The following is a 12177-nucleotide window of genomic DNA, read 5'->3' as shown; positions in this document are numbered from 1 at the left end:
GCGGCGCGGCCAACAGCGCGCGCTTCCGTGGCCGCAGGACCGGGCCTGGGCGATTTATATCTGGCACATTCAGACGTAATACACGCTCGATTAGAGGAGGGCTGTCTATCCTACCTTTAAGGATATTTATAATAAATTTGGCTAGCGCCATGTACCTACGCAGTTGCAGTGAGTTAAACCCCAGTTGCCCTTGCAGAAATAATGTAGGGTACATAAACGGGTAGTACCCGTATTGTCTTTTGTAGAGATGTCGTAGGAACTGCTTCTGAACTTGCTCCACAATTAGGGCATATTTATTTTCGTGAGGGTTCCACACCACCGCATTATTTTCAAGTACACTACGGACCAGTGACACGTAGAGCATGCGAATTGCTTGAAATGACAAGTGAGTAGCATTGCGTATAACAAATCCAAGCCGGCGGTAAGCCGACTCTGCAACCAACTCAGCGTGAGCATGGAACGTAAGCCTGTTATCAAAACACACCACAATGAGTTACCATGAATACGGGGCTTTATTGGTATTGGGTATTACATGTTTCAACTTGGAGGTATCAAGACCCGTTTCCAAGAAAAAGGTCTTATTTTCTTTTCTTTTATTTTATTAAAAAAGGTACACAGACATATTGTAAACAATACACGTAGGTATGACATAACTCGCGCGGGTTAGAACTAGTCTACAATCCAAAATATAGTGTACACAGTCTTACTATACGTAGTATTATTCCTTATTTTACCGGCTATCTCACAATCTGCAACACTATGCGCAGGGAACATAGCCCCATAGACATAATTATAAATGAGTATGGAAATACCTACAAAAAAAACGTGCCACTATGTTGCATAAAATGGCGGCCTTTACTAGGGCTGCCAGCTGTTTCAATACTAGGACATACTCTTACCTACTAGGTATTATAGTTACAAAAATACGGCATACAAGTATTCATAAGGCCCTGCGCAGACGACAGACTATCCGTGACGCACTTTTTAGTCTGTGAAAATATAACCTATGCAATTATATGCAGTAACGCACACGACGCGCAAAAAGTCCGGCGCGTTACTGCATACTGCATCATCATATCCATATTCGGGCATCGTATCAACAGTGGCTGCAAGTTGTCTTTGATAATGTGTGGCTCTGCCCAACCCCAATAGGGATTACGGGCGTGAGTTATGTTGTATGTACGCTCATCAAAACGTTATTATGTTACAGAATGTACGGTGAACCGTGGATTCCGTTCCGATTACAAGTATTATGTGCAAGCGCAGGGATGGCTGAAGTTTCATCATGTGCCGGCGACTTGGCGTGATGCGCAGCTCAGGTGTCAGTTGGAAGGTAAATCTCAAATGTAATGTTTTGCAGTTGTTATCAAAGATCGAACCCGGGTACTGGACTGGCACCACAATGAGTTATCAATTTATCATGCAGTTTTCATTAACACAGTTGGCTCGACCATTATAGACGGGCGGCGATACGACTCACCAATTCGTTGACGTTGACATCAATTTGTTGATGATGCAATCATGAATTTGAAAATAAATTCGACAATCATTGGTTTAGGTCTGTGCTGGGTTTAGGTCAAACCTGCGACCTCAAAGTGAGAGGCAAGCGTTCTACCAACTGGGCAACCACGGCTTCTTTTTATGTTATAAAAATTGTTATGAATAAAGAATGGCGTCCTCCTGGCAATAATACCAAAATGCCACAAGATCCTTGACAACCTATATTTGTGATTAGATTAGAGCCACAGGCATTGCTGACCAACAAGTTTTTGACTTCAAAGACCAACCTCACTAACCCTGGTGTCAACTTGTGAAGTCCTAACGCACCACCCATACGAGAGAAGATTAAAAGTCGCGATTCGTGTTTTACTGGAGCCGTCTTAGCGTCGCCATTAAAAATAGATTTAGCGTCCACTATGACATCCCAGGGTTAGTGGGGTTCAAAGACCAACCTCACTTACTCTGGTGTCAGATTGTGAAGTCACAACCCACAACCCATACGAGAGAAGAAGAATATTAAAAGTCGCGACTTTGTTTTGCAGGAGCCATCTTAGCGTCGCCATTAAATACAGACGTAGCGTCGACTATGACTTCCCTCATGAATAATAAAGCTGATGTTGTGTACACTGGTATCCACGCCACATTTTCCAAAGGAGATTTTAACACCATAGAAGGTAATTGTTGATAGAATCCTACTAATATTTTAAACGTGGTAGTTTGTGAAGATGTATGTGTACAATCAAAATGTTACGAGTCACAATTTACTTATGAACTATTACTCAATCATGGAAGGGTGTGCAGGTAATAATAATGTTAAAGAAAACATAGTCATCAACAGCAGCTGTTTTAAACTGTAAAAAATGGTTGATTTCGGTTTTAAGCGGCTTTTATTCGGTTTAAACGAATAAGTTTAAATGGTTTTAAACTGGCCTTACATCTATAGTCGTGAACTTCTTGTATGTTTATGTTTCAGGAGTCCCACTCTCGGAAACTTCTGCTACTTGGAATGCCAAGGAACCAAACAATGTCCAAAACAATGAAGACTGCACCGTTATGAACAAAGATGTGCGCCTAGCCGATGTCAAGTGTTCCAATGTATATCGGTACATGTGCTATAAGAAAGATACTGAAAAATCGTTGTCGCAAAATGAATGTGGCACTACTGATAGTGGTGAATTTATTGAACAATGCAATTAACTAACTCCAAATAGAATAGGATCCAGCACATTGTTTTCCCCTGTTATACAGATTGTGGGAAGCTGCAGCAGTTTTAGGTGGATGAGACGTTCGTGATGTAAAAAATGACGATTCAAAGTGTTATCTACTGAATAAAGATATTTTAGTATTTTTTAAAATATGAATCTTCTATAATATATTATTCGTTGATTCTATATTTAAAATAAACGACATTTTTAAATTACGAATCATTAGTCCTTCACTTTCAGAATACAAGTTATCACAAGAAACCAGCAAATGCATGCGCCGCGGAGGGCGGCCACCTGGCCATCATCAACAGCCAAGAAGAGGCTGACGTCATCAGTGCCATGTTACGAGCTGTCCCGAAGAAGGAGGTCAAGATCGTCAATGGAGCTACCATCGCTTATATCGGATTCCATGACTGGGGCGAGCATGGCAGCTGGTTGACTATTCATGGTAAGTCCTCCTGAATTTAAGGACTACCATGACTATGATCTTGTCGGTGTAACATTTTGTCATGTTCGCCAGCATCAGGTCAGGTCACACCAGGTCAGAGCTTTTCCAGGTCTTCTAAGGACATGACCAATCCACCGCCATTTCCGTCATCATCATCAATTTAAGAGCCACGCTCTTGTCGGTGCAGCATTTCCCATGCTACTTTCCTTTACTTTCTTTTTTTTTGATTTTTGCCATTTCCGTGTGTCTCCAAATTATTTTGCACAGTCAATCTCCACAGAAGATCTGTAATATGGATTTATTTTTTATGGATATTCCTTAGTGATTTTTATTTTTTCTTTTTTCTCAGGCCAAACGCTTAAGGAGGCAGGGTACGACACGTGGCATGGCTTGGAGCCCAACAACCTTACTGGCTCGTTCTCCAACAATGTGGGGGAATACTGTGGCTCCATCTATCTCAGTGGAGAGTTAAATGACCTCTGGTGCAATATTCCCATCGGCTTCTTCTGCGAAAAGGATCCTCGGAGCTTAGCTGTGGAAGACAAACATTCCAACGACTTGCCAAAATTTGCAACAAACTGAAATTAGATCTTCAACATAAACTTTATTACTCACTTTTATGTTGTTGAGAGATATGAAGATATTTTTTTGTATTATAGGTAATTGGCGTTGAATGTATGTTCAATATGAATATGATTAAATATTTCCAGATTATACTCATCAGTTTATTTTGGTGTTTGGTGTGTGCAATAAATACATTTGAATTTGAACTTTGAATTTGTTTCTACCCGGTAAATGAAGCTAAAATTGCCTCATTAGCATCGAGTGTTTGTCAAAAAAAGAAATAATACAAATCAGTACTTACAAAAATATAATACCCTTAAAGTAATAAATATTAGCGGAAGTGTCCTTTAAGGAACGTTTAGGGCCCTGAGCAGAGGCTTTTCTTGCAGCTTCTTTTCCCCGGCTATACTGGTTGCGATACGCTGCTAGTTTTAGGCGGATGAGACGTTCCTTATGTAAAAATTATGATTTTAATTGTAACTAGGTTACACTGACTACCTATGTTACTGTGTTAGGCACGTTAAGCCGTTGGTCCCGGTTACTACTTGTATGTAGTCGTTAAATGAGTCATGTCAGGGGACTATGGCGGCTCAATAGTAACCCTGACACCAGGGTTTAATGAGGTTGGTAATTAACTTCTCAACCCACACGAGAGAAGAAGACTATGTTACATACCGAATAAAGATAGTTTTGAATTTGAATATACTTGTATGACTCAAAAAAATCATAATTCATAATCATTTTATTCGCCCTCCGGTTGATTGAGAGGAGGCCTGTGCGGGACGGCAGTGGGACGTATATAGGTAGGCTGTTTATGTTTATTCGCAATCAAAATGGTATTACAGTTAAACCAGTTAGTTAGTTGGTGTTATGGTAAACATGAATTCAAACTCAAATTGTCGAATTCAGTGGTTTATAGCCCCAGTCGGGAATCGAACCAGGGACACTACGATACGTCACGCGTCGAACTGTCACGGATTTGGTTTATACCCAGTTTTAAATAAATAAATAATTTGACAGCCTCCGTGGTCTAGTTAGGTTAGAGCGTTGGGCTCACAATCTGGGGTTAGATTCCCGATGGGGAAATTGTTGAAATCTCTTTGTGAGACTGACATTACTTGAATCACCTGATTGTCCGAAAAGTAAGATGATTTCGTGCTTCGGAAGGCACGCTAAGCCGTTGGTCCCGGGCTACTGCCTAAACACCTTCACCAACCAGCAGTGGAGCAGTGTGGTAGAGTATGCTCCATACACCTTCCGGTTGATTGAGGAGGCCTGTGCCCAGCAGTGGGACGTATATAGGCTGTTTAAGTTATGTTAATAATTCGAACCGAATTTAGGTTTAATAGGTTATTTAATAATTGTTCGGTTTTTCTGCCTTCGTTGTTGCTAAGACTTATCATTTTCCTGTTTAATAATTAAGTCAAAACAATTATGCCGGTTAAGTCCCTGTGCAGGTTATTTTTAGGACTTACGCGTGCTGCTTACGACCCCGGATAAAAGGGAATATAATGTGCTGTAGTCCCGTATAACCAAGGTTAGGGATGGGGTAAAAGTAATTTCCGAACGCAAGTGGAGATGGGCGGGAGTGATGCGGGAATGAGCAAAGAAAGATGGACCCGGAGATTGTTAGAGTGGCGCCCACGAGCATTCACAAGACCGCGAGGAAGACCACCAATGAGATGGAAGGACGACATCGTACGGCACGCAGGATAACAGGATATGACTGGATTTGGATAGCCCAAGATCTTCGAAAGTGGAAAAATATGGAAGAGGCCTGCGTCCAAAACTGGATATGAATTTAGGCTGATATAGATTGATAGATTCCCTAAGTCAACATCTTCGACAAACCCACTTACTTACTACTATTGAGCCGTCAAAGGCCCCTGGCTCATGTAACGACTACTAACTTACATCAGTAAGTAGTAACCGGGACCAACGGCTTAAGGTGCCTTCCTTATTTATTATTGTGCGTGAATAAAACATTTGACGGCAATCTACCAGAAGAAACAGGTTGAAAATCATAACTGTGACCAGGATAAATGTAAAGAAACTGATAACTTAAACCACATGCATTGTAGTATAAATAGGTAAGTATTAAGAGTGATCAATGCACATTTATTGATGGCACCTGCGTAAGCCGGTGCCCTGACAAGTACACGATTGAGCCGGAATTAAATTTAATTTAATATAATATTAATTAAATAAATAATTTATAAATTAAAAAATAAATTAATTAATAAATTATTAATTGAATATTAATAAGTTTGTATATTTAAAAATGTACCGTTGGGTGATTATACTGCACTGTGTTGCTGTTATACGTAAGATTGATTTTATTATTATTTTTTGTTGGTCCCGGCTATTATGTTTTTAACAAAAAAATCAAGACCTTATTCTTCTTCTATCGTGTGGGTTGTGAGGTAGATTACCTACCTCATCAACCCTAGTGTCAGGGTTACTATTGAGCCGCCAAAGGCCCCTGACATGACTCATGTAACGACTACGTACTTACACCAGTAAAAAGTAACCGGGACCAACGGCTTAACGTGCCTTCCAAAGCACGGATCGTCTTACTTTCGGACAATCAGGTGATCAGCTTGTAATGTCCTAACCAAACTAGGGATCACAACAAAGTGATTTTTGTAATTTGTTCCCACCGGGATTCGAACCCGGGACCTCCGGATCGTGAGCCCAACGCTCAACCACTGGACCACGGAGGCCGTAAATATTTATCTGTACACAATAAAACAGATACAAGGAACATACAAAGAAAACAGATAGTACAGGTAAGCTTATCTCTAAGCAAAGAGATTTCTTCTAGCTGACCTACGTGACGAGAGAGATATTCAACGTATAATATTATATAGATAGACATCCATACGCGTACAAATTATTTAGAAATCACTTATTCTAATATAAAACAAATTATAACCTAAACCTACAAACCAACAAACCTTTTTGTTAATCTTTCGAACGCCGGAACGCGGATCTCGACCAGACACAATGTAAAATCTATTGTGTCTGGTATCTCGGCATATGAGAGGTTAAACAAACTGTAATATGTCCTTTTCGGCTGATAAGGATATGGTCTGCGATTGTTGAAGTTAAGCAACTTTCGCAAAGTAATATTAGGAGGTGTCTGCAGGAATCGGGGCTAATGAGTGTGTTTCTTGATACTTAGATGCGCGGCACTTCAGGAGTGACTACACGTATTACCACGAACTGAACGGATGGATGAAACTTCATCAGATGCCGACGACATGGGACGACGCTCGACAGCGATGCACTCTAGAAGGTAAGAAGAGTCTTTTTTTTTAATTGTCGTTAAGCCGCATGTGGCCGGAATGATAATTATTACTATTAGACTATTCGTATAATTCTATTAATAGTTATTTCTTGATAAAATGTTAATAATATTTATATAATTTATACTAGAATATATATAATACGTTACATAAATTGTTAAATAGATAATTGGTTATAGCTTATTGTAATGAGGAGCTCGGTGGCGCAGCGGTTAATACGCTCGGTCTGCGATTGTTGAAGTTAAGCAACTTTCGCAAAGGCCGGTCATAGGATGGGTGACCACAAAAAAAAAGTTTTCATCTCGAGCTCCTCCGTGCTTCGGAAGGCACGTTAAGCCGTTGGTCCCGGCTGCATTAGCGGTCGTTGATAACCATCAATCCGCACTGGGCCCGCGTGGTGGTTTAAGGCCCGATCTCCCTATCCATCCACAGGGAAGGCCCGTGCCCCAGCAGTGGGGACGTTAATGGGCTTATGATGATGATGAGCTTATTGTATGAATATAAATTCTGACCACGTAACAAATGTTATGCTCAAGTTGCTGTGCCCCAGCGTCACAATGTACCTAACATATCGTGTATACCACCTATGTATAACTGTGACTTGCAATAAATGATTATGATTATGAGACTCAAACACGAAATCAGAAATCAGAATCATTTATTCAACGTAATTATCATGGATAAACTTGTTGAAGGTCAATGTAACATTTTCGAATTTACGTCATTTCGCAAGGTGTTATGGCTGAGGAGAAGAAATGACAAGAAACTGCAACAGCAACACATCTTTTAAAAACCAATGAGGATATACATTACAAGTTATTTAATAACTAGAGGAACACATTAAATACCAGACATTTTTATCATTTAGGTAGTCATTAATCTTATAATAAGCTTTTTTACATAAAGTAAGCTTCACGTGAGCTTTAAATTTATTTTCTGACAAATTTAAAATATTATCTGGTATTTTATTGTAAAAACGTTAACGTCACGTTAAAAGACTTCGACGAAAATCGTCTAATACTGCTTAGTATTAAATAAATAAAAATAAAAATCATTTATTTGCAGACAAAAAAGTCCATAGATGGTTAGTACAAAAGAAAATCTTACACACTATGTTAGATATATGATAATAGGAGGTAAGTATAATATTGAAAACATAAAATGAAATACTTAAAATAAAATAAAATGTGAGTACCTACACCCCAGTTAGACACCGGGAAAACGAGAAGCCACTCACCGGCAGCTCATCGGCCCGCACAATAAATATGTAGGTCCGTGAACTAAAAAAAAAGTATTAGACTGCTACATTGGTTTGTACTAGGTTCAAGATAAATTATGAAATTCTGATTACTAAATAAAGACAGATCTAAAACTAACGAAAAACGTTTTCTTTTTTCTATTTAATTTATTTATTTTATGGAACACACGTCAAGTGTCCAAAACGAAAAATGTTTTGAATTATTTCAGACTAAGGCGTCAGCCAAAGACCACTCTCGAGCTCTCTTTCGAGTTCTTTTGAATCAGGTACCTAATACAAGTCTGGAAGAAGTCTCGAATCTGAAAAAAGTATCCGAAGCTCTTTATTAGCGTAAGGAAAATATAGATAACATACATAAACAGCCTATATACGTCCCACTGCTGGGCACAGGCCTCCCCTCAATCAACCAGAGGGGTATGGAGCATACTCCACCACGCTGCTCCAATGCGGGTTGGTGGAGGAAAATTTGAATAAGTAATTGTAGACATTAGTTACTTAGAAATGTTTCAGAAATATCTCTTTTAAAAAAACAACTCTTTCAGGTAGTGTCTTAGCGTCGCCGGTGAACAATGAACTCCTGCAGGCAATGAAGATAGTGATCGGCCAGAGCAGGGCGAAGCGCGGCGTGTTCACTGGAGTCAGCGACATCTTCTCTCCAGGAGACTTCTTCTCTGTAGAAGGTATCAGTAACAAATTCCACCAAATCAAATACATTTACTTTATTGGACAGAACTTTATTTTAATACAGGATAAAGTACAATTGGGCGGCCTTATTGCTTTAAAGATTTTTTTTCCAGGCAACCACTACCAGTGCTAATGATGACTACTATTTTGGCAATCTATTTAAAAATTGTCATGAATCATCTTACTTTCGGACTATCGGGTGATCAGCCTGCAATGTCCTAACCACGTCCTAACCAAACTAGAGACCATAAAGTATTGTTTCTGGTATATTCCCACCATGATTCCAACCCGGGACCTCCGGATCGTGAGCTTAGTTCTCAACAGAGGCTACGAAAAATGAATACATTGGCCACAGATCTCAGTTATCTAAACCAACCGGTAAAAATATGTTTCTTCTGTCCATACGTACATCTCATTAGAACTAATTGGGATCCTTCATTAAGTATGTATTTTAAACAAAAATTCAATGAATAGTATAATGAAAAGAGTAAAAGTAGTCCTTAACATTGTAAGTATAACTCCTCCTGTTGGTTGAAGGGGCGCCGGACGCCTGTAGCCAGCAGTGGAACGTCCACAGGTCGTGTAAGTTAAGACTAAACACACTTGAATGTTTTTTCGTATGATCACAGGAATTCCCATTGGCAAGATCTCAGCGGACTGGGCCCCCAGCGAGCCTGATAACAAGAAGAATGAGGAGCATTGCATCGCCATGCTGCCCAACGGGACCATAGCCGACGTCAACTGCAACGAGCCCTACCCATACATCTGCTTCAAGCAGAATACACCAAACATGCCAACGCCATACCACTGTGGAACTGTTGATCCTGGTAAAACATTCTTCTTCTAACGTGTGGTTTGTGAGGTGGATTACCATCCTCATCAACCCTGGTGTCCTTACGTGGCTTAACAGTCTGACCAACCCAACCAGCCCAAGAAGTAACAGTCACATACCTCCGAAACGATGTTTTCCTTTACTGCTGAGCGTGAGATAATCATTTATGATCCAAGCATGTGTTCGAAAAGTAATGATAATTATTATTGTACATATAAAAATATAATATACTAGCGACTCGCCCTGGCTTCGCTCGGGTGCAATTCTGAGGAAAAAATTAAATTATTTATGACATCACATCAAAAACCTCAAAAAAAACAGTATTCCTCCACTATTTAATGGATGTTATTATACATATAAACCTTCCTCTTGAATCACTCTATCTATTAAAAAAAACCGCATCAAAATCCGTTGCGTAGTTTTAAAGATTTAAGCGCACATAAAGATATAGGGACAGAAAAAGTGACATTGTTTTATACTATGTAGTGATATTTCTTCAACAGAATACAAGTTAGAAAGCCGGACTGGTAGTTGCTACAAGTTCCATCGCATAGGTCGGCCCTGGCCCGGAGCATTCAAGACCTGCGTCGCGGAAGGAGGACATCTGGCGATCATCAATAGCGACACAGAGGCTCAAGTCCTCAAAGAGATGTACGCTAAGAACCCAGATAACATAGTTAAAGCTAAATATCCGCACGTAGCTTCCATTGGATTCAACAAGTGGGGAGAGACCTCTTCGTATTCTTGGTTGACTATTCATGGTGAGTTTGATTTGTTGTTTTTATATTCGTACATACATATACGTACACAGCTGTGTTGCCTGAAATTTCTAATGAAGTGGGCAACGCTACAACGCAACCATGTGCAATTATAATATACTTCTCTCTCTCTCTCTCTCTATTTAAGAGCTGCGCTCTTGTCGGTGGAGTAATCGCCATTCCTCTCTTCTTCCCGCCAAAACCTTCACCTCCCGATACGACACGACCTGCACCTTCTCTTAATATACCTATTTTGATTTTACACTTTGTATGATCGGTCTAAAACATATTAGTTCTCAGGTTTTCGGATAGATGGTGCTGTTGTCGACATAATTTATTTATTTCAAATCGGGAAAAAAATAGCTTATATAACAATTTATAAAATGCAAATAGTTTGTACATTAGCCAATGAAGACTCTACTTATAACTAATACATGCATCACTGAGAAGTAGACAGAAGTAATAAATTAATAATTAACAATAACTAAGTAAGTAATACTAAGTAATGACGATATAGATAGATTTTTTTTGCATGGATAGAATAGGACCCGGTGGCACCGGGTCATGGAAAAAAAATCGGTGGTGCAATGGTTAACACGCTTATCCTGGCAAATGCCAATCTGTCCTAAGAGTTGGCTTACCACGGCATGCGACCACGACTATCTGCTAAACATCACTATTCGGAAGAATTTCAGAGAATAGAAAATAATATTTGCTTGTTTCATACTTTTTTTAGAGCGTGATTTTTCCGTAGTCGGGTTTCAGTTTTCAAACTTATTTTTTTTTCTTTTTACTTCAGGGCAAACGTTGCAAGAAGCTGGCTACGAGGTATGGGAGCCGAACACACCAAATAACGCTACTCCAGGAGAGTACTGTGGCAGCATATACCGATCAGGCAAGCTCAATGACATGAGATGCCATGAAGCCATACCTTTCTTCTGCGAAAAACTTCCTGGGAGCTTGATCGAGAATGAACAGGATAGTGTTACCGACATTAATTCAAACTGATGTATTCTTTATTTTACAAAAAGTGGATGCTCGTCTTGGCCGGGCCCTACCGTGTCCCCAGATTGAAATTTACTATTTATATAACACCGTCGATACTTTCTTAACCTCTTTAAGAGGCAGAATTGTGGCAAGAGCAAATCCAATTGATTAATAAAATATTAAAACTGCGTATTAAAAATATTCTTTACACTTGGATGTTGTTACATCGCTAAGCGATAAAGCCGCTAGTGACATAGATACCTATGGATAAGTTAAATTATAATTGTTACTAGTTTTTGCCCGCGACTTCGTCCGCGTGGCGTTTTATAAAAGAGAGATCTTTGTGTGTGTGGGAGTGCATGTCAAATTTCAAGCATCTAACTTATGCAGTTTAGATTTTTCATACAAAAGGATTTTCTCGCTAATTGCCGTTCCCGTGGGAATTTCGGGAATTCATTTCTTAGTGCACCTCTACGGGACCTAAGCTACGTCCCTTCCAAATTTCAAGTGCCTACGTTTAGCCGTTTAGGCTGTGCGTTGATTTGTCAGTCAGTCAGTTTCTCCTTTTATATATTTACATGTGTTTTGGTGCAAAAAAGTATATTTGTATACTAATAGGTATAGTAGTAAAAA

At 39.5% G+C, this 12177-nt stretch overlaps 1 protein-coding gene and 1 pseudogene across 1 annotated transcript; both read left to right on the top strand.

Moving 5' to 3' along the window:
- Positions 1–1080: 1080 nt before the first annotated feature.
- On the top strand, positions 1081–3923 carry LOC126368646 (uncharacterized; annotated as a pseudogene).
- A 1926-nt stretch (positions 3924–5849) lies between these two features.
- LOC126368633 (macrophage mannose receptor 1-like) lies at positions 5850–11745 on the top strand. Its single transcript, XM_050012706.1, has 6 exons — positions 5850–6041; positions 6902–7015; positions 8826–8963; positions 9597–9794; positions 10303–10560; positions 11357–11745. Exons 1-6 carry the CDS (start codon positions 5999–6001, stop codon positions 11563–11565), a joined length of 960 nt encoding a protein of 319 aa, XP_049868663.1. The 5' UTR covers positions 5850–5998; the 3' UTR covers positions 11566–11745.
- Positions 11746–12177: the final 432 nt, after the last annotated feature.

The sequence above is a fragment of the Pectinophora gossypiella genome, chromosome 8, assembly GCF_024362695.1.
Source record: "Pectinophora gossypiella chromosome 8, ilPecGoss1.1, whole genome shotgun sequence".
Classification (NCBI taxonomy): Eukaryota; Metazoa; Arthropoda; class Insecta; order Lepidoptera; family Gelechiidae; genus Pectinophora; species Pectinophora gossypiella.
The sequence above is the reverse complement of the archived record's forward strand: the minus strand, read 5'-3'. Positions and strand labels throughout refer to the sequence as shown.

What these genes read in the sequence shown, in the direction of transcription:
- LOC126368633 (XM_050012706.1), top strand. Translation starts at nt 5,999, where the DNA reads ATGTACCGTTGGGTGATTATACTGCACTGTGTTGCTGTTATAC. An exon ending in CTGTGGAACTGTTGATCCTG is followed by an intron (nt 9,795 to 10,302) that starts GTAAAACATTCT and finishes TTTCTTCAACAG; the next exon opens with AATACAAGTTAGAAAGCCGG. An exon ending in TTCTTGGTTGACTATTCATG is followed by an intron (nt 10,561 to 11,356) that starts GTGAGTTTGATT and finishes TTTTTACTTCAG; the next exon opens with GGCAAACGTTGCAAGAAGCT.